At 38.0% G+C, this 27715-nt stretch overlaps 1 protein-coding gene across 3 annotated transcripts; it reads left to right on the top strand.

Moving 5' to 3' along the window:
- Positions 1–5562: 5562 nt before the first annotated feature.
- Positions 5563–25800, top strand: tie1 (tyrosine kinase with immunoglobulin-like and EGF-like domains 1). 3 transcript variants are annotated; one of them, XM_075485858.1, is made up of 24 exons: positions 5563–5842; positions 6718–7017; positions 7116–7226; positions 7349–7504; positions 7941–8072; positions 10101–10250; positions 10334–10462; positions 10944–11089; positions 12412–12556; positions 12659–12817; positions 12930–13070; positions 14295–14597; positions 15135–15425; positions 15911–16104; positions 16195–16341; positions 16426–16489; positions 16629–16739; positions 19910–20100; positions 21514–21627; positions 22254–22324; positions 23306–23346; positions 24063–24159; positions 24318–24417; positions 24572–25800. In XM_075485858.1, exons 1-24 carry the CDS (start codon positions 5779–5781, stop codon positions 24641–24643), a joined length of 3429 nt encoding a protein of 1142 aa, XP_075341973.1. In that variant the 5' UTR covers positions 5563–5778; the 3' UTR covers positions 24644–25800. The 3 variants fall into 3 exon arrangements, with proteins under 3 accessions (XP_075341973.1, XP_075341974.1, XP_075341976.1); XM_075485859.1 differs by having other exon boundaries at positions 15135–15419; XM_075485861.1 differs by lacking the exon at positions 14295–14597.
- Positions 25801–27715: the final 1915 nt, after the last annotated feature.

Genomic DNA, 27715 nt, shown 5'->3' on the forward strand with positions numbered 1-27715 from the left:
GAGTCTTTACAACTGCTTTGTACACCTTGTTTATTCCAAAGACAAAGACATTCATTATACTTCACTAATCACAGAAGATACAATTTGTTCACAAGTTTTAGTTATTTTGTTTGAAGGTTATTTAATTTGCATATTTTCGTTCATTTGTGCATAGGTGATATTTGTGAATGTACAGAAGAGTATAGAAAAATAGTCAGTATTTGAGACACCAAAATTCTACTAATCACCTTCTCAGGGGATATCTCAAAGCTTATCTCAAAGTCCTAAGTAAATCTTGAGCCAATATGAAATAGGCATGACACAGAAGTAACTATTAATGTTGATGGACACAAATTGGACTTTTGTCGAATTTTGACAAATTTGTCTTTTTGTTGACCCTGTGATGGACTGCCGGCCTGTCCAGGGCAGGCACTGCCTCATGCCTAATTGTGGCTGGGATAGGCTCCAGCTCCCATAACCCTGAATAGGATGAAGCGGATACAGAAAATGGATGGTTGGATAAAGAGTTTCCAACTGCCATGAGAATGTGATGTATTGGAGGAAGGCCTCCTTGAATGAACACTGAGGTGATGTAAAGGCTGATCTGCTGTGCTTACTCTTAGTATATATACTTATCTCGTTCTCACAAATTAAATCTAGCAGTAAACAAAGTGTTCCCTTAAAATTATATAGTTTTTCTTTCATAAAAATTGGTCTCATTATTTATGAACCCCACATGAATTTCAAACTATGATACTTGTAGATATAGTTTTTCTTTGCATGGCTTTTACTACAGATTTTGAGAAAACATATTTAGAATTAAATTGTATTTAAATCAATCTGAAGAAGCCTTATTGACAGTGCTTAATGAAAATATAACCAACGTCTGAATCAAAGCCCCATTAAAATCATTGCATTTGTTTATTTTTGTTTTTTCATACAATAACTTCAGAAACATCTGCTTAAAAATCTGGGCGTTTTAAAAACAACATGATTAATCAGGTTCTAAAAGGAAGAAGTCATCATGAGCAGTTAACTTGTAATGCATCCTTGATCTGAACAGACCAAAGCTGACTCTACAGTACAACCCAGAACACACAGATGCACTTAAACAAATAATTTAAAGTGTGACATGAACACAAGCACGTATGTGAGGTCATAGTTTATCTATTTATTTATTTTCAGAGGAAGCTCAGACAGCACTCATTAACATGGCGACATGAAAGCTGCCTTTATTCTCTGTGGGAAGTATAGCTGGGATAATGTTATGTAAACCTGTCAGTTTGTCACCATGGAGTGTTGGAAATCTTGCTTTAAAAACTGTCGACAGCTAGACCTTACAAGAGCGTAAACACATTTAAAACACATGGAAGGAAACCTGGAGACTTATCAGACTTTTATAGCTTGTTATCTTTAGGGAAATCCAACTCGGTATGATGGAAGTATCTAAATTCTGCTAATAATTTTCACACACATGCTTTATCTCAGAATCTGTCTTTTTGTCTTTCATCTTCATATCCACTTTCGCTTAAATTTTCTTCACTCACACACACACACGCACACACACACACACACACTCACCCACTCCCACACAAACACAAGTCTAGTTATGCTATCAAGCACTTATCCACACATCTTCCCAAAGCCCCATGATCCATAAGAAGGGTTTCTTTATCAGACAACATGAGGTATATTTGGATGGAGGTCAGAGTTTTAAAACTGCAGTTGGGAGAAATCAAGGGGGGTAATTTTGGGGCCCTGAGAGGTGTGAGTGACACCCTTGCTAAGGCTCCCAGGGCTCAGCAGGATTAGTGCGTGTGGAGCCATGCCAGCTCACCACACAATGAGGGGAAATGGGAATTTAATACAAACTTTCTCACAAAGTCTCTCAGACCTCCCGCCTCTGTCGATGGTCTCACTTCCAGACACCCTCAGCAACACCCTCAACACCTCCTTCACTACAACCACAACAAATTGTCAAAAACCACTAGAACATACCCACAAGCATGCTGCTGTAAAATTATCGCTTGACACAATTTGGGTGGTATTTCCCCATAATCTCAGCTGATCACGATCACTTTTATGAATGAAGTTTTTGAAAATTTCACTCGTGGGTGGTAATGTAAACTGTTACAGATATGGACGAGAAAGAGGCCTGAGGAGATTTATGATTAAACTATGAAAATAAAGAGACTGGCTATAATGTGATTGTGTCAAAGAAAGTTTACTCAAATGGATGGTTCAATGATACGACCCACTGCCGCTTAACTCAAAAATCTATGCTTACTCTCATGTGTTAAGTCACCCTCTGCAGGTGTGCAGTAGTATATCTATGTGCATACAAGCTTTTCATTGTCGCTCGTACTGTTGTGCCTTAGGAAGTTATATTTTTCTTTTTTAACTTGGCCAGGGGACCCCCTGAGCCATGTCTTTGTCTAGTAGTGTCATTAAGAAAGTGGCTCTTACTTAAACAACAAACACATTTCATAATTACCATGGAACAACAAACACTATTGGATACAATGGTCAGTGTCTGAGGAGTACAGATAGTCGTCTCCACCCCGTTCGTGTCTACCAGAGCCATTTCCTTTCCATTTGCACACACACATTATTCAGCTTACACATGCACTTACAGTATACACACATGCTTATAGTCTGTTGCTTGCCTCTCCTTTCAGATAGGCGTTACACAGAGTACAGACACACAGTATTTATGTACAGATACACACACACTCACACAAAAGCACTCACGCCTGTTTTTTGGCTCTTGACAGGTTTAATGCAGCCAGAGGCTGAAGCATCTGTGTTGACCTAGCCTTTAGTCTTTTCCCTTTTGGCTTCCTATTCAGACTCCACCAAGCTGTGTCTGCAACATGCAACACTACTCTTCCTTTTTACTTCTTCCTTTGCTCGCCACTTTATTTCTTTCCTTAAATTGAGTTTGCAAAACTCTGCAAAATCTCCCGTTATTGTCAGAGAATTGCTTCAGATCAGTATGCAAAATCCGTCTAAAGAAATATTTTGTTGCAGATTGTTAGATTTTGCAACTTTTGTCGACGTTCATCGACTTGTCTGCTCATTTGACAGTTCAAAATCCTTATTCCTATTGTTCTAAACAATGCAGGTTTTTGAAGTATATGCAGAGGAAATAAGGGTTTTGGAACAGGTTATTTGGCCTTTGACACACACAAGTCACAATAACAGGTCAAAAGGACCTTGGAGACCTGAGTCAAATGTGAGAATCAAGATCCTTTGTTTGCCAAGAAGAAAAACAGAAACACTGTCATTTGTCGCATTTGTTGAAAAAAAACTTTCAACCTGTGCACCCAGGTAACATTTAAAAGTTTTATAAATGAGATACCAATGCATCTCATTCTTCTTTAGATTAAGGTTTCTGAGTTTGTGATCCATACACTATTTGACATTGAACTATGAATTTCAGAAAAAGTTGTGTGGAAAAAACCACCTAAAAACCAGAATGCAATTAATTTCAGATCTCAGCAACCAATTTTTTTCCAATAGAGGATACCAAATGTTGAAAGTGACATATCTTATGATTTCCTGAGAATCATTAACTCATCTTGAGTTTGATGGCAACTGTTGATGGAACTGATGAGACGAGTAGCTGGACCTTTGGGAGAGAAATGTACAATTCTCGTCTGATATAGGATTGTAGCAGCTCAACAGTAATTGGTCCTCTTTGTCATGTTTAACATGTCATGAAGGGTCAAATGTTTTCAATTGGTGAAAACAGGCAGGTCAGTCCAGCTCTTCAGTTACATAGCTACACTGTTTTAATGTATTATGCAGTTTAGTATTGTTTTACTGAAGACCTCCCCTGAAAAAGTCAGAATCTGAATGGGAGCTTATGTTGCCCTAAAATCTGTATATACCTGTCTGCACTGACGGTGCCTTTCCATATGTGAAAGTTACCAGTAACGTAGGTAGTAATGCATCTTCATCTGAGATGTAGATTTTTGATCTGAGCTTTGAAAACAAGTCAGATGGTGCCTCTTCTCTTAAGTAAGGAGTGTCTAGAATTTTAAATTAAAGAACAGTTTTCCCTTTTGCCTCAGCTCATTTTATGAGCTTTGGCCCAGAGAAGACATCAGTTGGTCTAGATCTTATTCACATATGGCTCCTCTTTGCTAGACCCGTAACCTGCATTTGTATTCACAGACAATGATTTCTGGATGCATGCCGGGAATTCCATGCTTATACCTAATCATGTAACTAACTTGTGGTCAATTAACCTAATTAGTTTCAGCATGTTCCTACAGTTGTTCCTCTTTAGTACCCCTTACTTTTCCAGGCTTTTGTTGCCCCTGTCCCAACTTTTCTGAGACATGTTGCTGCCATGAAATTCAAGATGAGCAGATATTTTTCATGAAAAAGCAAACTGTCAGATTTTCAACATTTATATGTTTTCTACGTTCTGTTTATGAGAACTGCACATCATTGCATTGTCTTAATACAAAGTCCCAACTGTTTTGGAATTGGAGTTGTATATGGCATTATTTAGCTACTTATGCTGGACAGCATATTATTCAAATTCTAGTGTTTCTTTCTTCTTTTCTTTTTGTTTGTGAACCTTACAATAGCACGTGTCTACAGGCTAAGGAAGCCCATGTGAACTCCCAAAATCGAAAACAGGAAATCTTAAACAATAAGAAGTTGTGTCAACTTCAAGGCAATTGTCTGAAGCCTCGAGGAAACGTAGAGGAAAAACACCAAATCAGCCCAGCAGTTTTTGGAGAGAAAATTAGAAAAGGCATGAGCAGTAGTTCCAGCTTCACATGTCAGAGTGGGACTGTGCAGGACTTTTTAAAGATAGGGGCAGAAATAGACACAACAAGCATATTGTTCATCGTTTCCTGAGGCTGACTGATTAAGCTGACCATAAAAGCTGTAAGGACTGTGGGCAGCTCATTGAAGTGAAAGAACGAAGCTGTTGTATTTGGAAAAAATTTGACATTGGCCGCTGCTGCACTTTGGATTTTATCTTCACAATTAATATCAAGATGCAATTTGGCTATTAACTGCAATGCCAGTCTTGAAAGACACATTGTGGAATGCATAGTATAGGTCTAGGATAAATCAGTGCATGCTATATATAAATTAATGCACAATGTTTGTTTAAGTTAATTTTCATCACCATATATTTTCTAATGAATATAACAACTATTTGCCAAACGTTTATTCTTTTTAAAAAAAAGTTCTTATTGTTTCTAAAAATGAACTATAAATTACAAACTAAAAAATAGTTTCTAACTCAGTTGTTTCATATCCTTTCTAACTTTGATTCGTCATATTTGATATTATCATTATTACTATTATCATTCATATTGATAAGGAAACAGATTAATTGAAACGACCCATTACTCAATGCAGTAGCAGCTCACAAAGTATTAGATCATGTCGTATACGAAGACTGTTGGTCGAGCTCTTTGCATCAAACTGGTACAAAAAGAGACAAAGTTTGAACTCATAATTACTCTAATCGTTTCGGGGAGGTCTAGAGCGCCAGCAGTCCTCCGCTGTCTGCTGACGCTCTTCCTTCCTTTCCCACCCAGAGAAAGCTGAGCTTTACCGTAACTTAGACTGTGCTTAGTGTGACTGCAGTGTGATTCCATGTTTTACAGCTTCTTCGTTTCTGAAGAGATTTTTAGACCTTAACAGGAGTTTTGGAGGAAGTTATGCGTAAAAAAGCGCATTGTTGTGACGCAGCGCCACCGTTTTGGATGTAGAGTTCGGAAAGACCTTGTTGGAAGTTCAATTTGTGAGGGAACGTTTTTCACTATGTGGATTATACAAATCATGAGGATTATATGGATGTATGTATTGTTCCTCTTTGATTTATCAGGTGAGAAAGATCTTGTTTTTGCTGTCTGAGTAGCTCATAAACAGAGCAAACTGTTGTTTTGTTTGCGAGAAGTGTGATGTAGGTTCCTGCTAAGACCGCTCTGTTTCACTTTTCTTAATAATACAGTTATTTATAAGAGCCTTAAAGACCCTAACAGTGTTGGTCGTATTTCTCTGAACCCTTTGGGGAAAAGGAGCTCATCCATGTTTCCTCCCATTGTTCTGTGGATCTGGCGCTTCAAAACCAGAGAGAAGGAATGTTGGGGAAAACAGGCGTTATTGTATTTGGCACTTTTAATCAGATACCAGATACATTCCAGAAAGCTTTTGTGTTTCACCCAAAATCTCAGTCACTTTCTCAGGTGTCAGTTCTATGTTCAGCTTTAACAGTAATTAGTGCCACTCTTAAGAATAAATTGTGAGATTATGGTGGCAGAAACAGACACCAATGACATTAGCACATCAGTTACTTTTGTTCTATCATTTGGGCCATTTTAAATGTTTTCTAGCACATGAAACACAAAAATTTACAGTTTAAACCAGGCATTAAAAAAAAAAAGCTGTGTGGAGTGAGCTTCATAGATCTGAACATGATTCAAAATAGTTAAAAAAAAAATTGTATTAGTTGATTCTGCAAATATTAAGTCCCCTGCCATGAAAACTATTGATCAATACGATGTGGTCCTAAAGAAATGTACAGATGTTTTCTGTATTGTTTGTTTCTTAATTTAAGGCTCACCAAAGTGATCTTTCATATCTGGAACTTTGGATCTTCCTGTGAAAAAGAAGTTTAGTTCGTTTTATTCATCCAGTGGTACAAAGTATGAGGTAGCAAAAAAATGATCCAGCCTGAGTGACTAATGTCCTGTCCTGCAGATGCCGTGATGGACATGACCATGATCTCCACAGCCGAGGTCACCGATGTCAACCACTTCATTATCTCTTGTGTCAATGGGGAGCGCAGTCTTAACCATGTCAAGTTGGACATCAAGAGAGACAACAAAATCCTCTTATTATCCATCCCACCAAGTTTTAAAGTGGATAAGCAGAGGAACAAGAAGGCTGTAGCCAAAGACTTTCAAAATATAGACAATATTGGCATCTTCTACTGTGAATCCACTCAAGAAGCTCCTCATGCACTTGAGACGGTCACAATGATTAACAACTATCGAAAAGGTGTGTTCAGTGTTCATTCAACATGGTTTTTCCCTGCTGCAAGCATGGAGGGTGTGTTATCTCAAGTGAGTAATTGCACATCTTTGTGTTTCTTACAGCTAATTTTATTCCAAACTCACTTACACTGACTGTTAACAAAGGAGAGACAGTTCACCTCAGCATGATGCTTGTTCGCCCTGAAAAAAGAGATGTGACCTGGAAATACAATGGTAAGAAAATTTAAACTACATTAAGAAACCATCCAGGAAGACATACAGGCTTTTGGTTAAGGATGTTTAGGCGATTAAAAAAGAGACTGAATCTTTGTCCTTGATATTTTTACATGATCTAGGAAACTACTATTATATGACTCACTGGAATGAGGTGATAAACCACACGGCTGCATTGACAGTGGAGAATGCAGCTTTTGCCAATCAAGGATTCTACAGTGCCACCTATGTTGGGGACTCACCCCTCCACGGTGCCTGGATGAGACTTATTGTTAGAGGTTTGTCAAATTCATACAATAACATTTCTAACATAAAGCACTTACATCAGCAATGGCACTTACAGAGTGTGAAATCGTAATGTAAAATCGAGGTGTGTAGCATTTTTCCAGCAAATATGTGATGTAATGTTAATATACAGATATGATATACATAAATCACTGCACAGATGCTACAGTGGTGCTTGATAATTTGTAATATTACATATCAGCTAGTGGCAAAATCCATGTACCTTTGCTTTTAGTATCTAGATTGACTTCATAATGCAACAAGTTTTACTCTTCACATTTCGCACAAGTTTGTGCTTCAATAAATCAAAGAACAAAATACAATCCAAACATGCAGATCACAAAATATCCTCAAATGTTATCAAATGTGTATGGTCATTATACTGTATGTAACTGTATACAACTCTAAGGAAACTGTTTTTCTCTGCAGACTGTCCTGGTAAGAAGTGGGGTTCTTACTGTGACAAGGACTGTCCGGACTGTCTCAATGGTGGAGTTTGTCATGATGTTGATGGAGACTGCATCTGCCCTCCTGGATTCATGGGAACACGCTGTGAGACAGGTTTGTATTCTACAACCTCACAAATATAGTATGATATCTGTGCATGTGTGAACGAGTGAGTAAGAAAGACAGATGGATGGATGAAGAGAGTATAAAGAATAAAGAAACAAATAGTCAGTTCATTCTCAGAAGTACTATTTAGGTAGGATAAATCAGTGTTAAATATGTGAAAATAGACAATCACACTTCGCAAATGTCTGACTTGGCACATGAACAGCACAAAAAAAGACAAATATGCTTAGACATTTTTAGCTTAAGAGACATTTAAAGGAGAAATCTGAACTTTTATATGTATTTTGATTAAATTTATCTTTATATTAATATGCTCGACTACACAACTGTACAGTAATACAGACTTAGTGACTGATTTTTTAACAACATTGCTTACTGGATTGTTTATTTTTTTTATTGTTGACTGTTCCCCTTTTAGAAGGTTTTGCTGCAACTTATTTTGGAACCTACACCTATTAGGTGAAAGGCAGCGACCTCTTCAGTTGCTTTTTAAACAAAATTTTAAAATACTTTTAATTCCAGGGACTTTTTCCTTTATAGTGTTGGTTGATTGCTTTTCCACAGTGCTTCAAAGACCTGGGGAGATTAAGTAAATGATTCTGCTGTTGTATGAAAGAGCAACAAGCTGCTTTTTTGATCTTTGTTTCAGAGCCACAAGTGTTTTTGTAACGGCTAAGGCGGTACTACAGTACACTGAGAGCAAAAGCTTCAGCAGAGAAAAAGTAGCTACAGTCACAAAATTCAGCCATGTGGAACCTTCCCATGTGGTAATGCAAGTTTGTTTGTTCATCAAGTAACCGGTGGGAAATAATCAGAAAATATTTATTTTCTCTGGTGCACTCTTTATTTTCAGGCTGTTAGTAATGGCAATGGTAGAGAAGTGTTTAAAAAACATTTTTCATGACTAAAATTATCCCGCCTTTACATACAAATGTATCGTATTTGTTTAACTTTTTGTGACCAGAAGTGACTTTTACATACTTCCTCCTTTAAGTCTGAAGCTTTGTATGTTTTATATAATGTTGTTGATTTTAGAACAGTGATTTTTCTATTGGAACATAAGATTGTTACTATCTTCTTGGTTGATTCTGATGCTTGTTAAGAATGCCTAATCAGCTAAGTTTCAACCCAAGAACTATAATTGGCAAACCAAATCATTTTTTTAGTTTTTTGTATGACTGAAAATTCAACTGTATTCTCATAAAAAATGAAAACATGAATATATTTAATATTTTATCTAAAACTGCATTGAGTTATGTGGGCCATCCTTCTCTTTCACTGAAAATCTAGACGATAATGTGTACATGTTACTGAACAGAGTTATTTTTACCAATAAATCCAACTGAAAAGAAATTCTGTCTTTATGCAGCTGGTCCTTAGCCTAGGCATTTGTTCAGATTACATATCTGAAAATAAAGAAGGGCTACAGATAGTGGGACAAACTTTCCGCAAACCTTCATCATACAGAATTTCACTTTTGCACTTGCACAAATTTCTGAAATACCATTTTTACATCAAAATGAGCTTCTATATGAGCATTATCTAACGCCAGTGCAATAATAGAATAAAAATTTTAAACACAAATGAATAGTTTTAAACACAAAAAGCTATACATTTACTTTAGAAATATAATTTTCATGTAACTTTAGCTGATTTAAAAGGATGTGCTCAGTCAACACTGGATCAAAATGATGCATTGTCTTAGCTTTGACTGATGGGGTTTTTTCTAACTATTTGCACTGTGTGAACTGAACCCAGGTCTCCTGCTGAAATAATTGTAAAGAGACTACATGTGATTTTTGCTGCATTTAAAAGAAACATTTATCAATTTGTGTTGTTCTATTGTCTGAATTATTTTAATTCTCTATCTAAACTGCTGGTGTTTAGTTTTCAACAGCTTCCAGACCAGTTACACTGGCATATAGGTTACTCTGGTGGTGTTTTGCACAATACAGCAAAAGTAAAAGAATTCAAATAAACACATTTGTGAATATGCCTTTCTCTGATGGATTACAGCCTGCAGAGGAGAAGGAATGTTTGGCCGAAACTGCCAGGAGTCATGTAGCTCCGTGGGGATTGGCAACTGCAAGGGGCTTCGCTTCTGCCTACCAGACCCTTACGGCTGTTCCTGTGCCAGTGGCTGGTTTGGGAGTAGCTGTGAAAGAGGTCAGCACAACAGCACTCCATTTACATAAGCAGTACATCATAATCAGATGTTATAAATGTGCCTTTTTTTTTTATCTCATCAGCCTGTGATAATGACATGTATGGACCAGACTGTAGGTTGAGCTGTAAATGCCAGAACGGAGGTGTCTGTAACCGTTTCAGTGGATGCCAGTGTCCAACAGGTTGGAGAGGACAGAACTGTGAGAAGTCTGGTAGGTGTCATCACATACACGCTAATCCTTCATGTCTACCTCCTTCTTTTACATCATTACTTTATCTGCATTGCCATAATCCTCCACAACAGTTACAGTGACACACGTTAAGAAAAACAGTTTTAAATAGTTAGAAAAGTTTTTTTTTGCCTCTTCAACATTTCTGATGAAGCATCACATAACCTCGGGATGAAACCAGCATGTATGGTGAATAATTAATTGGTTTAATTCAATTGCATGTCATGCTTGAGCATTTTGAAGCTTGAATGACTCTTGCCAAGAATGTCCCTCTCACTAAAAAAAAAAAAAAGAAAAATGGTTGGACATCTTATTTCAAAATCTGAGGTTTTGAAATGTGCTGCAGCTCCCTCTGATTTTTTTCTTCATTTTTCTCTCTACTGCCAATTCATTTCCTTCCTTAACTACCCAACTTTTTTTTTTTTTTTAATTCCCTGTCCTATGGTTCTCTCCTACTCTTCAGACCGGGCTCCTCAAATCTTGGACTTGGACAACAACATGGAGTGGAATCTGAACTCTAGCCCAAAGATCTCATGTTCAGCTACAGGCAACCCCCTGCCCAGTCACAATAGCATTGAACTGCGAAAGCTGGACAGCACTGTGCTCAAGGTAAGAAGACCAGAACTTGTAAGCAGCACTTCAGCAGAGATAACTTATAGTAAGACTGAATTGGAATAAGTAAAATACAAAATAAAAAGTCTTCCTAGTAAGCCAAAGATTAACAACGAGGTCACACAGTGACAGAGTAATTAATATACTGTAGGCTGTAAATAGAGAGACAATGTTGCTTTGCTCATTTGTCAACCATATGTTTAAAAATCATAGTTAAAGGGATAGTGTAGGATTTTGTGAAACATTTCTATCGGATTTCCTAGTGAGGATTAGCAAAGTATAATGATACCAAGTGTTGACCCTGAATGAAGGATCAAAGATAACTGATGTCTTTATGACCATAGAGGTAAAAATAGCTCTGAAGCCAGAGATACCCACATAAGAATTCTAACAACAAAATTAACTAGTAAATCATGATAAAAAGGGAAAAAAATTGTTTGTGAAAAAAGAAAAAAACAGTGGCAGCTGAGATGAAAGAGATTTTGAATCAGTTTTCCCCACATGTGGGCACCATTTCTGCTCCCTGATGTGAGTAACTTAAACGTGTTTTTTCCACTTTATCATGTTCTTTCAAAGCTGTGCGGCCAGCAATGTTTTTCTTTTATTTGAGTGGCAGTAACTTATACCTATATTTTCATAAAGATGTTTTTTCAAGAAGACGTTTAAAGGCCAACTTGTTGTCTATTACATAGCACACATATTTGCACTGCTGCACAAACAGAACATCAACTATTATCTCCAAGAAGGGCACTTTACATCAGGCTGGGAATTCTGCTGCTGCCATCAGGGTCGTCAATTAGTACAGATATCATAACAGGATCATCAGTGAACTTAATAACACGGTGAAAAAAAGAAAAAAAAACAATAAGACTAATCCTCTCGTGTAAGAAAGCAGGCACTTTTTTTTGTTTTAATGGGTATGAAAAACCCCAACTAACTGTAAGTAAAATAGAAAAAAATACAGCAAAAGTTTAATTGAACTATGCTTTGAAACTTTAACTGATTAAATGGTTGAGTCACGTTTTGAGGAAGTCAGCAACACAATGGTCTGACCAAGATAAGGTTGTATCACTCTACAGCGCAGCAGTTACCAAGTATTGCCCAGAAGTGATATGTTCAGTTCAGTGAGTTATTGTTTCTGTGCTGTTTCCTTGATTATAGAAACAACCTGATAAAGACTGGAACCAGCATTTCCCACAGGAACAAAGAAATGAGTCAGTTTGATGTTATTTTTGGGAAAAAATGAATGGGCACAGGAAGTAAAAATGTGGTTTTCCATGTATTGCACTGCTCTACCATGTTGGATATTTTACTCTCAGCCTTCTCAAACCATCATGGACTCGAATAAGAGCACAGCCTTTTTTGAGATCCCTCAACTGAGTGTTCAGCTAGGAGGACTCTGGGAGTGCAGGGTGTCCACCAATGGAGGACAAGATTCTCGCAGGTTCAACATCACCATTAAAGGTCTGAGAGGGCAGTTTCTGTTGAGCAACATTATGAATGAATGATGTCAGAAGGATAGGTTTCTCATGTTTGTGGGTAAAATATTTCCCCATTCCTACCCAGAGCCTCCGGTGCCCACTACTGCTCCAAAATTGCTAGAGAAGAGAAGTAAGCAGCTACTGGTGATGCCAGCGGAGTCCCACAGAGGTGACGGCCCCATCATCTCAACCAGACTCCTCTACAAGCCTGTTGAGAATGGAGACTCTTGGTCCTCCATCATAAGTAAGAGACATAAAAACATGTAGTAAGCTTTTTTTCAGTCGTCTCAGCGGGTTTATCTTTATCTACAGTATTGTTTTGTTAATCAGCTTATTCCACCCCTATATTATCTCAGTTTATAGTGAAAAGGAGCCCATCACTCTGATGAACCTGGAGCCTTCTACACGTTACCATATTCGCGTCCAGTTGAGTCGTCCTGGGCAGAAAGGAGAAGGGGCCCCAGGACCGGACGCCATCATGGAGACAGACTGTCCTGGTAAGCTGAACATAGATCTTTGCTGTCAGTTTTAAAGAGAACACACATGTATTGGACATAAGCATATTTATCTGGAAAACTTTAGAGGAAGTGTCCATCTTCCGGACAAGAAAACTTAAGCACTTTTATCTTGTGTTTGGTCATAATATTAGTGAAAGTACTTCTCCCACACCAAGAGGAAGCAGTGATTCTTTCCCTAATGTCAAGAAAAGACTCAAGTTGTAGGCAAACATATAAACATGCCATTGCCTTCAAGTGATATGTGGTTGTTTCTTAAAAAAAATCAACACATTATGGGATCAAGACTGAAATAGCAAAAAAAAAAAACTTGGTTTACCATCGGTTAGCCAGTAATCACAAAACCATTCAAAAGAAGAAACAACCTGTTTTCAAATAGTATAGGCAAAGTTCGATTCCTCAATGAGTGTGGTGCAGAGGGAGAGAGTAAATATGTGCATGAATGCAAGAAAGAGCTTTAAAAAATACATCTTCAAGTTCCTGTTTTGGAGTGCAGCAGTGAATACTTCTCTAACTTTGACTCTTTGTCAATATGTGGTTCGGTTCATGTGTGAAATGGAACAAAATTTATTTGTTACAAGGAAAGGCCGGTGTATTGCACAAGCACAACCTGGTTGTAATTGAGTAAATCTGGTGAAAGAGACTGCTTTTGATTCCCCTGGCTCGAGTCAAACTCAGGACAGTGGATTTATGTGGGAGTGCACATTTAGAAGGACACCAGCAACAGACATGGAAGAACTATTGAGACTCTTTCCTTCAGTATTTGTACCTATAAAGTTATGTGAAAATACACTTAAAAGTATGAGATAAGTTGGATACTGTACATCATTGTTGCTGCTGGTGGTGGAGTGATTTTGAGCAACTGTACCTTGTAAACAGTCTGTTTTCATTTTTTTTTTTTCTCAACCAGTTCTATAATCTTTGGCTTTTGGTGAGATATATGATCATTTTGAACATTTTATTGAAATCAAACCAAATGAGACGTTTTGAAATTAAGTGTTTAGTGGCACTGTTGAACACAGACAAAAATATGACCACCACCAGTTGTCATGCATCATACCACTAAAATAAGGAAAGCAGATCAAAAGGAAGAGAAGAAGCATGTCAGTGCTGTTCAAAATTATTTTATTGAAGCTGCTTAATGAGGAGAAATGCAAATAGAGCTAGTCGTTCCCTCAGCTCATCCTGTGTTGTCTGTTGCTGCAGAGCCCACAATTCAACCTAAGATTGACATCTACTCAGTGGAGGGCCGCAATGCAACCTTGCGCTGGCGACTGCCCACCAACAATGGCATTACTGCTGGCACAGCGAGCGGCTTTTTAGTGCAGCTCTTCGCGCCACCACCCTACAAAGAGAAACTACTGGAGGAAACCACCCTGCTCAATGTGCTCTCCACCAAGTTCCACAACCTGGAGTATCATCAAGACTACTCCGTGGTGGTGCGCCTCATCAACTGTGAAAGCCAGGGGCCACCCTCCAAACCCTTCCACTTCCGCATCAACAGCCAGGGTAACAAACACCTCTGCTGATGATTAAGAACAAGCAGCATGCAAGGCTCATTTTAAAAGCTGTAGTTAATGTATAAACCTGCATGTGAAACCTGCATGGTTTGTGGAAGAATAAGTGGTCTAATGTAATATAAATATACATATACATGTATATATATATATATATATGTGTGTGTGTGTGCGTGTATAAAGTATATCAAAGGCTCCAAGTTTTGCAATAACAACTATGGAGCTGAATTAATGATAAGAGCTACTTATTCATAGAAAAAGAGTAGGATTGATGCTTTCTGCAGAATCTCCCTCTGCTCACAAACTCTTAATGAAATGAGGAAATAAGCTCAGCAACCGATGGACTTAAAGGCATAATAAGTTCCACTGAATGGAAAAGGCAATTAATGCTCTTACTGCTTTTATTTCTGGTAATAAAACTTTCTTTGAGAAAACATTGTGAAAATCTTTGATTAGACCAGCAGTTTTATGTTATAATGTAACAGAGTAGCTATTGCTGACTTACAAAAGCAGTGTCTCTGTGTCTCAGGCCCATCATCCCCACTCAACGTCCAGGCCACTACCCTCTCTCTGTCAGCCATTCAGGTGAGGTGGCAGCCCCCAGAGAATCCAAATGGAGGCATTATCAAATATGTCATAGAGTACCAAGCAGTTGGCCAGGAGAGCCCTCACCCTTGGGTGGACACAGATGATGGGAACAAGACCACCAAAGATGTGACAGGACTCAATAGCAGCACAAACTACCAGTTCAGAGTGAGGGCTTTCTCTAAAGTGCCAGGAGAGTGGAGCAATTTTGTTCAAGCAAAGACACAAGGTGATGGTGAGTAGAAACTTACCGTCTGTTCAGTTGTGCAAAAATGTCTTAAATATACTATTGTTCAATTCATTTTTATTTATTGAAAAACACAACGCAACAAAAGTCACCTCAGGGCCACTTACATACGCCAAAGAGAATACCAGTTGTTAGTGTTGTGGGTTGTCTTTTCAAACTGGATCAGATAGGCGGGTGTGCTGATATAAATAAAGTAGTTTTATGGTTTCTTTCATGGCATGTTTATTTTCCTTTCAAGCTAAAAATAGTTCCAAGTGGAAAATCTCATCACTTCTGTACTTTTGGCTTTTCCCAGGTGCCAGGACCACACATGAGGGACAGCTATTTTCTCACGATAATAATAATGCTACAATAAAACAGAATATCTATCTTAACTGGTTCAAAATCAACTTGATTTTTCCTCTTGTTTTTATTTTTTTTCATGTCCCTGGTTCTCTCTCTCTCTCTCCATCTTTTTCCTTATGCTAAAATAGGCAGTCCAATTTTAACGGCAACCACACAGAGTGTTGGGAACAAACCTGTCGGGGACAGTTCCCAGCTGCTGGAGGCAGTAGTGGGCTCGGTGGCTGTAACCTGTGTCACCATAATGCTGGCACTGCTGGCTCTTTTCTTCATCAGGAAGACGCTGCTGAACCGTCGGCGCACGTTTACCTACCAATCTGGATCAGTGAGAATCCCCTACTATTTACTCATCAGAATTTGGAAAACTGCATCACATTTTCTGTTTTTGCTCATTTTAGAATCTTTCTATCACCAGGGTGAAGAAACAATTCTGCAGTTTAACTCAGGAACTCTGACTCTCACGCGAAGGCCCAAGCCCACACCAGACCCTCTCACCTATCCAATTCTTGAGTGGGAGGACATAAAATTTGAGGATGTCATTGGAGAAGGCAACTTTGGCCAGGTGTTTACATCTTTACTTGACTGTGTTTCTAAAATGGTTTTTGCATGCAGTTGATCATACGAGCTAACAGCATTTTTGTTACAGGTTATCAAAGCCATGATCAAAAAGGACGGCAGCAAAATGAGCGCAGCTATCAAGATGCTAAAGGGTAACCATGCAGTTACAACTATATGCCCACTGAAATACTGTCAAATAGCCCATTTAAAGCCAGTGTTGTGTGTTATCTGTGAACACTTTATTTGCTTAGACTTTGTTTAACAATGCGATGCATGCTTTTCTCCCTATAGAGTTTGCCTCAGAGAATGACCATCGAGACTTTGCTGGAGAGCTGGAAGTACTGTGCAAACTGGGGCAGCATCCCAACATCATCAACTTGATAGGAGCCTGTGAGAACAGAGGTAGGTGAGCGACATCTAGTGGATGTATGGATAATGATCTGAGGTTTGAAGGAAATGTTAATGGGTATGATGGATGATACTGCCACAATCACAGATATCTCTGTCACACACAGTTGAGTTGGCTGTATGTTTGCTGACTTACAGTCAAGTAACCAGGCTTTATGAAAAATACATAATAGGGAATAAGGAGGTCAAGCATATAGGCTAAATGCAGTGTGGGATTTACAATAAACAATACAAAATATGACGTTAATGCATAAATAAGTCACAGTATCACTATATTGCCGTGTAGTACAGCAAAGCCTTGACTGAAAGTCAACAACTAAGTCAACTTACTTGTTTTTTTCTAGAGCTTTGGACAGTTTTCAAGGAAATAGATGGCATGGAAATAGAAGACAAATTTTGCAGACTTTATGATCTCATCTGTAGTCTGTATAGATGTTGTATTGTCTTTATTGGTTTACATTACTCAATAGATGTGTGATACAGTATCTATCCAGATTTGGCTCATTCACCACCAGTATGTAGCACCCCAGTTAAAAAGTATGAATTTTCATTCTGGAGATGAAAATAGATAAAAGTCTCCCATCTGGTACTGTCATTTGCACCTGAAAAGCACCACTTTGTGTTCAACCGAAAGGATATTTGCCTGCTAGAAGAATTAGAAACATTAAGTTTGTTTGATTTGTCCATGAGCCTCAAAGTCAAACTGCTGTGGCATGTATTTAATATACTTATATAAGGTTTCCTTGGTGTCCGTTCTTACTAAGAAGTATCAGTTTTCAACCACTACAGCTGATGGCTTCTAAATTGAAAAATGTAATTACTTTTCTTTGATCAAAGATTGATAACATGTGGGAGAGGAAATGTATTTTGTTAAGTACATCAGTGAGGGTATTATAAATCCAAATCGGCCTTGAAATACATTCATCCATCCAATTTATAGTGTCTGTTGACTTGCCTAACCCTCATTCTGCTGTGTTTAAATTTGTGTTTTAAGTTTGGTTTTTAAGTTAGATTCAGAAAGAAGAGCACGAAATTGACATGACATTAGGTAATGGCTGTGACTGGCATAATTTTTTTAATGCTTTTTTTGGGCACAAGTGGCCTTCATTTGATGGTGAGTAGGCAGGAAAGAGGTTTGGAGTTTGGAGGAAGACATACAGCAAAGGGCCCCAGGCCAGGATTCAAACCTGGGCCACATGCGTCAAGGAACTATAGCCTCTCTACACGAACAACCACTTGACCAGTTGAGCTATACTGCAGCCCGGCATAGTAATAAACAATGCAGACATACATACAGATATACTTTAATACAAATATTTAGAGAAAACTCTTTCTCCATTTAAAAAATTAAAAAACAAAGGAGGGAGTGAGTAAGTCTAAAGAGAAAGGAGAGGAGAAAAGAATGTTGTGGGGAAGAAAGGAGGAAGGAAACTATACAAATAAAAATGTGGATGGCCAAAAAAAGTTACTCAACACTTCCTGGAAGTAAGATGTCTGCTGTGCTACCTCCCATTATGCTTGGGAAAATAGGAATTTCACTGCAAAAGAAAAAAATATTTGCAGGAAATCAGCATTGAAATATTGCATGGTAAGAGAGGACGACAAGCTTAACAGAAAGATATTTCATAGATTTAAGGGATAAATTACTTAAAGATTTATTTTCTGCATGAGAATTTTTTGGAAGATGTTCCTTTTTCTGCTGACTCTAATGAAGTGCTGATATATCAAAATAATCAGCATAAGATAAATGCATATACAATTTGTGACAGAAAACCATAAACTGAACTGTGAAAACAACAAGACTGAATACAGAACTAACAAGATGGCAAAAACAGATGAGTAACAAACACAATACAGAGAAAGGCTAGAAGGTAGTAAGGGCAAAGATCTGACAAAGACTGAGCTGAACGAAGGAGAACTGGGGAGAACTAATAGGGAGGCAGCTGCAGCTGAGGTTGATTGAGTTGGACACAGGTGTGGAAGTGGAGCTGAAAACCAAAACAGGGGAAATGAGGATAACTCGGAGTAATGACCAGAACAATAATCTAAAACAGAATATGAAGTATAAGCTCAAACAAAATGCCAACTAAGAACATAGAACAGAGAGCAATTAAAGAGTTCAAACTAAGAACACAGAATAATCAAACAAAGAACTAAGAAATAATTAAACCATAGAAAATATTTAGAAATTCAAAACCCAAAAGCAATGGAGAAACTATGAACAAAAAGACAAATCAAGACTAGTCAGTTACAAACAGAATACATCCTAATTTAAACCTGTGACTACGTAACACAAACAACACAACAGAATAGAAACAAACTGCAGAGAAACCAAGACAAGAGAAAACAAATCGTAACTAAGAAATTCCACAAACCCTAACACCAATGTCCACAACACCATTCATGACACAGTCCTAAAGTGTTTGTATTTCCTGCTATGAAACAGGAGTGCATAAATCATGCAACTATTTATTTATATTTTTTAATTTTCTGTTTCATCCTGTATAAAGGAAATTATTTCTTACAGTTCTATTTGTAAATTGTTTTGGAAAGAAACTGCTGCAGGAAATATCGTACATCTTAGGTTTGAGTTCTTTGACCAGTCCGTCTATCAAATCGTTACTTTTTCCTTCCACATATGGTGATCACTAATTATTCTGGCACTTTCCCCGACCCTGGTAGCTACGACCCTGGTGAAATCTACATGAAACCCCTCCAACGGCCACAAATGCTTAATGGCCTGTAGACACTCTGGCTTTGGCTGGAAGCCCTTGCCTGTTGAGAGAGACTCGGCCATCTGGTTGAGCTCTGTAAAGATTTTCTAAAAGCTCTGGTCTACCTCTGCTGTGTCAAGTCAAAATTATTCAAGGCCAAGTTCTCCTACAGCACTAGTGCAAGAAGGGACTGCAAGGCTGCAGTCACAGTTTTTGAATAATGAAGAGGATGTTCTAGTTGTCATAAGAGCTGCTGATAGCTTCTACAAAGAGAACAGGCAATGTTTATTAGCAGCAGGCTTGACCTGCTTCAGTCACTGTAAAGATATGTTATGTAATCAAACATGAGCAAAAAAAAAAAAGGATGGACTGTTATGAGAATGATCAAGGGGACATAGTGTCCATAGACAGGTTAGTAATCCTCAACCTCTGTGCCTTTATCCTCTCAAGGCTACCTGTATATAGCCATAGAATATGCTCCCTATGGAAACCTCCTCGACTTTTTGAGGAAGAGTCGTGTTTTGGAGACTGACCCTGCCTTTGCAAAAGAACACGGTACTGCTTCCACACTCACCTCCCAGCAGCTGTTGGAGTTTGCTGTGGATGTGGCAACTGGTATGCATTACCTCAGCGACAAACAGGTAAGAGGAGAAAGGATGTGTGAATTTGGTTATTGGTGTATGCTATTTATTCGGTCGGGTCCAATAGTCTTTTTTTTTGCTTCCTAATTTAGTGAAATGACCCAGAATCATAAGTAGCAGCCATGATAAGTTCTGTTCAAATTCTCAAAATACTAAAGAAAGGAGTTTAAGTGCTTACTTACTTTATAACTCCTTTAGCACAGGAAACACCGGGCCATCTTTTATCAATGAAATAAGATAATTACATAACACAATTCCTTTTAGGTGGGGTCTTAATTGCAAAGAAATACTCAAATCATTTTTCAGCAGGAACCCCAGAAAAGAATCCTGGGGCTGAACAGGTTAAGTTTACATACATTTTTTAGATGTTAGCTGCATTTAGGGGCACATTCAATCTTGCATGAGATGTTTTATTATGCTTCATCATTATAACTATCATCAAATCAAATCAGATTTATTTGTATAGCACATTTCATGTACAAGGCAAGGCAAGGCAAGTTTATTTGTATAGCACAATTCAACTACAAGGCGATTCAAAGTGCTTTAAAGAGACATTAAAACAGTGGAAATAAAAAGCATGATTTAAATTTTAAACAAAAAGAAAGAAATAAGAACAATATAAAATCAGTAATTAAAATGCGATTAAGTTTTGAGCTTTATTCAAATGCAGCTGAAAATAGGTGTGTCTTCAACCTGGACTTAAATACACTGAGTGTTTCAGCTGATCTGAGGCTTTCTGGGAGTTTGTTCCAGACATGTGGAGCATAGAAGCTGAATGCAGCTTCTCCATGTCTGGTTCTGACTCTGGGAACTGATGAAAGACCAGATCCAGATGACCTGAGGGGTCTGGAAGGTTCATACTGGGTCAGGAGGTCCCTGATGTATTTTGGTCCTAGACCATTCAGAGCTTTATAGACCAGCATCAGAACTTTAAAGTCTATCCTCTGATGGACAGGCAGACAGTGTAAAGACAAAACAATTCAAAGTGCTTTACATAAAATAAAAGCATTGCAGCAGGGAGTGGAAGAAGCATTAAAAATACATAAAAAAATATAAAGAGAAACAAATAAAATAATTTAAATGAATTTAAAAACAAGCAACAGTCCAGATAAATTAAAAGATATTGTGCAGATATCATGCATAGACATATGAGAAAATAAATGTTTTTAACCTGGATTTAAAAATGTCTACATTTGGTAAAAGTTTAATCTCCACTCATCAGGGCTGATAGTATTTATTGACACCCCCACATTGCAGATAATGATGGTTAAGTAGGAAAATAAACTGACCCATTGGTAAAGCCTTCAGCAGCACAACTACAGCGGTATAAAACATACAATTGTTATTTTTGTCAAAATGTTTTACCTTGTAATGACATTGCTTCTCTTCTTCCCTCTACTCCCTTGGCACTAGTTCATCCACAGGGATTTGGCAGCAAGGAATGTTCTTGTCGGGGACAACCTTGTGGCAAAGATAGCAGATTTTGGTCTGTCTCGTGGTGAAGAAGTTTATGTTAAGAAGACAATGGTGAGTAGTTTGGATATGTAACCACCAGGGGACACTGGTTGCTTAGGATTTGAGTAATTTTGTTCGGCATGAAATTCCACTTTGATAAAGATGGATTGTATCAGTTGTCGCAGTTTACACACAGGCTAAAAGTTCCGTTGAGATGTCTTTAATAAACAGCCAGTTTATTAAATAATATATTGATCTATATATCTAAAACCTATTATGAAGTTTAGTTACTTAAACCAACTCAGATTTATCACATGCTGATATTTCAAACATACCATATAAAATAGTCAGGAAGTTTTCTATTATTAGGTGTGTTACTTTGAAGGTTTAGTTTAGACAATAAAAGAAATGACCTGTAGGCGGCAGTCATGTAGAAATGTTTAAACTACATTATGGTGTGTAGTGCTGGTACAGTAGTGTACCATGTTGCTCATATGAGTCATAAACTTGATGACACAACATTGTGAATGCAGATTATATTATACATATATATATATAATTTCTATGTTTTACATACTTGTATCCATTCTTGCTATTTTTTTTATAATTTATCACCTGTGTGTCTTAGCTAATGTGTTTGTTATCAAAAATAAGGCAGAAAATTTCACAATTTACACAAATCTGTTCTTTGCTTTCAGGGGAGGCTGCCAGTACGCTGGATGGCCATCGAGTCCCTAAATTACAGCGTGTATACAACCAAGAGTGATGTGTGAGTTACTGAGTCTATTCATGTGCTCAGCAAACATTACTGCTGTTTTAAGGTCACAATTACAATTACAACAATCAAAAGTGTGTATTAAAATAGATTTTTCTATTTAATTTCTTCTATCAAAACCTTACTGAAAACATTTCAGCCTTGAGGGAAGTTTTGATTATATATACTACAAAGTGCATTGCCACAGAAAACAACAAATCATCCCACTGTCACTGTAAGAGTGATAATAGTGTGCTGTGTGGCTGATAAGCACAACCAGGAAGCCTTGGGTTCAACTTAGAGGACAGACAGTCGTTGTTCTGTCAAGTGGAGCCTATTTATACACAGCAGAGAGTAGACCAGAGGAACACAAGACAGCTAACGGAAGGAGTGAGCAGGCTGCCTGTAGGGTCAGAGTGTCGTAAACACAAAGAGAGACACATAGCACTTTTGAGAGACATAGAGCAAGTAAGATAGTGAAAACAGGGTGCAGGGGAGAGATAAAGTTGCACAAAAAAACTGAGCACAAACAACCCGTATCTGCCAATGTGATCTACCACATAGTCTTGTAACATGAAACTGATCGTCTTTCTCTTCAGAGAATTTTTCTTATCAGATTGATTGAAGGGTTATGGTTTCATGTTATTTAAAGAAGTCAGTCAGGGGATACTTTTTAGTTTCTGTGTTAAATTTTTTGAAAAATAATCCATTTTAACCAGGAAAGTATCATCCTATTTGTGTTGTGCAATTTTAATCAAAGTTTCAATTTGCTCATGCATTTTTTTTCTATGCCATATCTTGCAAAGATATAAAAACAAGAGTGTTTCAGGATATGTCAAAATTACTTGTCTGTCGATTAGCACAACTTGCAAGGCACCAGATATGAACATTAATGTAGGAAAATGTTTTCAGGAGCATTTTGTATATTTGCCCTAAGCTCTCCTTTAATATCCATTTTACAAACATCTCTGTCTGATCTTCATATCTTCCTCCCAGATGGTCTTTTGGTGTTCTTCTTTGGGAAATTGTAAGCTTAGGTAAGTAAACAGACACCTTGAGATGGACCCAAAGACTTTTAACCAAGAAGCCCTACCATTAAATGTAGCTTTACTGTGCATCTATATATAAGTCTGACTACCGATCACAAAGCCTCTGCCACAGGCCACATACTACCAGGCTCAGAAAAGTCACAGTATCTACAGTACAGTGTTGTATTTCAGCACTTGGTTAACAGGAAGGTTAACTTTTTCTTCAGTCAAACTGATGATAACATGATGGTGAGGATCCTTATCACCGCTTGACACATTCACCATCATGATCAAGTAGTTTTCTATTTCCCTATTTGGAGCCCTACTAAATATAATAGGTACATCTCCTGAGATCTGAGGTGGAAGAAAATATATATGTGACAAAATAAATATGACAAAACCATGAGGTACAGTGTGTGAATTATAACAATTAAAAGCAAATGAAGATGATACATATGTATCTTCCACCAAAACTTTTGCTTCTTCTTTGAAGTCTCGTGTAGATTTTGAATGCTATTCATCCCCAGGAGAGATTCTGCTCCAAAAATTGTATTTAAGCTATTTTAAAGCACATAAAGACAGACCAACCCCAAGTTTACTTTGACCTCAACCACAACGAGCATGCATATTCTAAATCATAAATGTAAGAGTAGGTAGCCTTCCATGGCCCAAGCTTGTTTGCATCAAATCATTTCTCTGCCTGCATTTGTGTGTATGTGACTCAGGTGGCACACCATACTGTGGGATGACATGTGCTGAGCTTTATGAAAAACTGCCACAAGGCTACAGGATGGAAAAACCCAAAAACTGTGATGATGAAGTGTAAGTATTTTGTCTTTTGTAATGATGAGCTTATTCCTTCATCTCTATTTTACAATATTCCTTCTTGTTGAAAATTAAATAGCAAACATCTGAAAAAAAGTTTACCATGTTTACCCAAACTAACACTAATCAAAACGTATTAATCTTTATCTTTCCAGCTATGAGTTAATGAGGCAGTGCTGGAGAGATCGGCCCTATGAGAGACCCCCGTTCTCCCAAATCTCTGTCCAACTCAGCAGGATGCAGGAGGCTAGAAAGGTAATGCTTCATCCACTATATATACAGAAAGGAAGGCATGAAAATTTGATGTATCTTGGATGGTCACAAATTGAGCACAAAGAAATTTGCCCCCACACAAAAGATCTCCCCCCCGTGTTATTCTTAAATCACATGCCACTGTCCATTTTTTTAGGCTTATGTGAACATGGCCCTCTTTGAGAACTTCACCTACGCTGGAATAGACGCCACTGCAGAGGAGGCCTGACTACCAGCCCCCCCAGACCCTCGCTTGCCACGTAGCTCCAAGAGGAAGTCGCACAGGTCACCACGTTACTGTCACCTGCCCGCCACTCAACGACAAGACAGGAGGACTGGGCGCTTTACCGCAACGACTCAGCTATAGATGCAGGACTGTGAAAGGACACTGTGCGGAGGTATCACAGGCATTAGGAAATGTGGAGTATGGCTTGGCCTTCAACGGAGAGATGCGACTGCTACTAAGATTTTGGAAAACATGACCCCTGTCGCAAAAAAAAAGAAAAATTATTATTATTTACAGAACACAAAGGCATAGCATTGTACATCTTGCTTTTTGCAAAGTTTACAATGCTTGGCCTTTTTCTCTGAGTTCTCTGACTTGCATATATGGAGCTATGTAACTTGCTGAAACACCACAGGGTCTGTGGGGTGTCAATGCTGGAATTTTCACTACTTTGGAAGAGGAGATATTGTCATGGGGATGAAATGTAAGGACACAGTGTGGATCACAGATAAAAGTTCTCAAACTTTTTTTAGAGAGAATAAGGAGTGACAGACGTTCACTAGTGTAGCACTTAAAAGCAGCCTCATTTGTGCATTTGTGTCTATGATTTTTATGTGTATCGCTTATCACTGCCAAGTGAATGTAACTACTACTGTATGTATTTTGACATTAGTTTTATAGAATGTATAGATGTATCAAAACCTTGTAGTCAATGTAGTCAAGTTACAGACTGATTTTAATAGAAATATGGTGGATATTTGGGTTTTATGCAAAGTTCCACCACTACAGTTGTTATTTGGGAATCTAATGGTGCTTTCAGACAACGTGATAAACAGGTTTCCTTCCAAGTTAGTGAGTCATATCAGGCAATATGTCATGAAACCAAAAGCAAGAATTTTCCCAAAATTCCCAAAAACTGTCATTTTTTTTTGCTCTATGGCCTCCTCTGAACACTGTGCTGAACCCAACATCAAGTGCCACATAAGTAGGGTTGTGTGTTAAAGACCCATAAAACACTGCAGATCCACACCTTTGACATTTTGCAACTATGCATCTAACATTAACGGTAATATACCCAACATGTGAGAATGTACAGAGAACCATAAACTTGGTTATTGAATAAAAGTTTTGTGTGGTGACTGGACTCATCACCACAAGTAGTTCATTTTTTTTTTACACCACTTATTTACTTTGGCAAAGATTATATTGTTTAGTTGTGCTGGGCTGGGCTGCTAAGTAGTGGGGAGACTAAATGCCGAGCTACTGAGGGCCTTGAAGAACTCAGGAACACTGATCTGCCCAGCTGCACTGAACTGATCTGTCACTGGATTTCCTCCACAAACCAACCACAGCCACAGAACTGTCTGTCAAATATTGTTTCAGTGGGCCAGTTTCCTGATGACTCCCTTACATGTTTAGTGAGGAAACAAGAGTGGCAATAGATTTATTTTTGATCTCATATCATTTGATAGTTTAAGCTTTGGAAGCAGTAGTAGTTTAGGTTGACTAGAGACCCTTATTTGACCTTCACACCCCAGTAACTACCCTGTATAATTTAATTTAAGTAGTCAGGGGGTTGGTATGGTATGTTTTTATTTGAACAGGGACAGTGTACAATAAACATTGACCATGAGGAAAGATGCTTTGTACCAGGTTATAGCAGGAAATGCTAGTTTCCACCTGTAGTCCCTGATTCTGTAAAGCAACCACTGTATGACCAGCTGGTCGAGGTTAGAAGTGCCTTTTTGCTTGTGACTTTTGCAAGGTATATGAGCCTATCCCAGCTGTCACTGGGTGGGAGGCAGGGTATACCCTGGACAGGTCGTCAGTCCATTTCAGAGACAAACTACCATCCGCACTCACTCCCAGGGAGGATTTAGAGTCACCTAACATGCATGTTTTTGGACAGAGGGAGGAAGCCAGAGTACCCGGAGAGAACCCATGTGGAACATGCCATCTCCACACAGAAAGGCGCCAGGCGTGATTCGAACATATGAGAAAAACCCTCTTGCTGTGAGGCAATGGTGCCAACGACCACACCACTGTGCAGTCCTATTTGAATCTTGTGTTCCTTAATGATATTTGTGTTGCTTCTTGAATCTTGCATCTTAATTCTTATGAATATTCAACAGGCATTACACAATAAATAGACTCAACAGGACCAAATACAGCATCATGAGAAAAAAAGGTCAAGAGACGTCTGGGTAACTTGTGTACAGCTCTGAGCATATTTACTGTTATCAGGATACCAAGTAGGACGCTTTGCAGTGCTGGTTACTGATAACATCAGTCTGTGGTCAGGATTCATCTGCTGATAAGTATGTTTGTCTAACTTCAATGCTTGTCTGCTCATAAGTTTCACTTCTAATGTTTTCCAATTGTGTGGGACCATCTCTAGTCAGACAAACATTTCAAGTTAAATAGGATACAAATTAGATGTCTTTTCAAAAATGGGGAAATGTTTTGAAAAATGTTTTCATAGTTATAAGTTGATGAGCACAGCATATTATTTAAATATGACACAAGTGGTTCATGATACTGGACTACTTGTGCAAAATCCTCCATGCCTAAGTCCTCATATTTGAATTACAGTTTATTTTGAATTCCCTGCCATTTGAATATATTTTTGCCATCATGATTAAACAATCAAAATGAAGCACAGCACTCAAAACGATGTTCCCTCTTCTCAAAACTGATTCCTTCCACCAAAACAATACACAGCTATTGTGTTGATGTCTGACAGTGCATCAAATAAAGACTCATGTGATAAATTCAAAACAACTATCAGAAGTGTTTTTGCATGTTTTGGCTTCACAAATAATGTTTGAGGTCACAAATAAATATGTGTGTGGAAATGTATTTTGTTATTATCATGAAGTTTTGGATTGTGTTGGATTTTTGTCTCGAAATAGCATTTTAATAGCACACAAAGATTATCTATTTTCCAATATGTAGCAAAACTAATAATTTCACAAATGATAAAAACAAATCTTTGCATGAATACAAGGCAAAGACAGACAACTGAACTGACACAAAAATGTGAAATGCAATGAAACATCCCATGGCATCTCACCT

The sequence above is a fragment of the Odontesthes bonariensis genome, chromosome 15 (assembly GCF_027942865.1).
Source record: "Odontesthes bonariensis isolate fOdoBon6 chromosome 15, fOdoBon6.hap1, whole genome shotgun sequence".
Classification (NCBI taxonomy): domain Eukaryota; kingdom Metazoa; phylum Chordata; class Actinopteri; order Atheriniformes; family Atherinopsidae; genus Odontesthes; species Odontesthes bonariensis.

Excerpts from the sequence above, each read along its gene's own strand:
- tie1 (XM_075485858.1), top strand. The coding sequence starts at position 5,779 with ATGTGGATTATACAAATCATGAGGATTATATGGATGTATGTATTGTTC. Across the intron at positions 23,347-24,062 it reads TTGGGAAATTGTAAGCTTAG|GTGGCACACCATACTGTGGG; the intron begins GTAAGTAAACAG and ends TATGTGACTCAG. Across the intron at positions 24,418-24,571 it reads GGATGCAGGAGGCTAGAAAG|GCTTATGTGAACATGGCCCT; the intron begins GTAATGCTTCAT and ends CCATTTTTTTAG.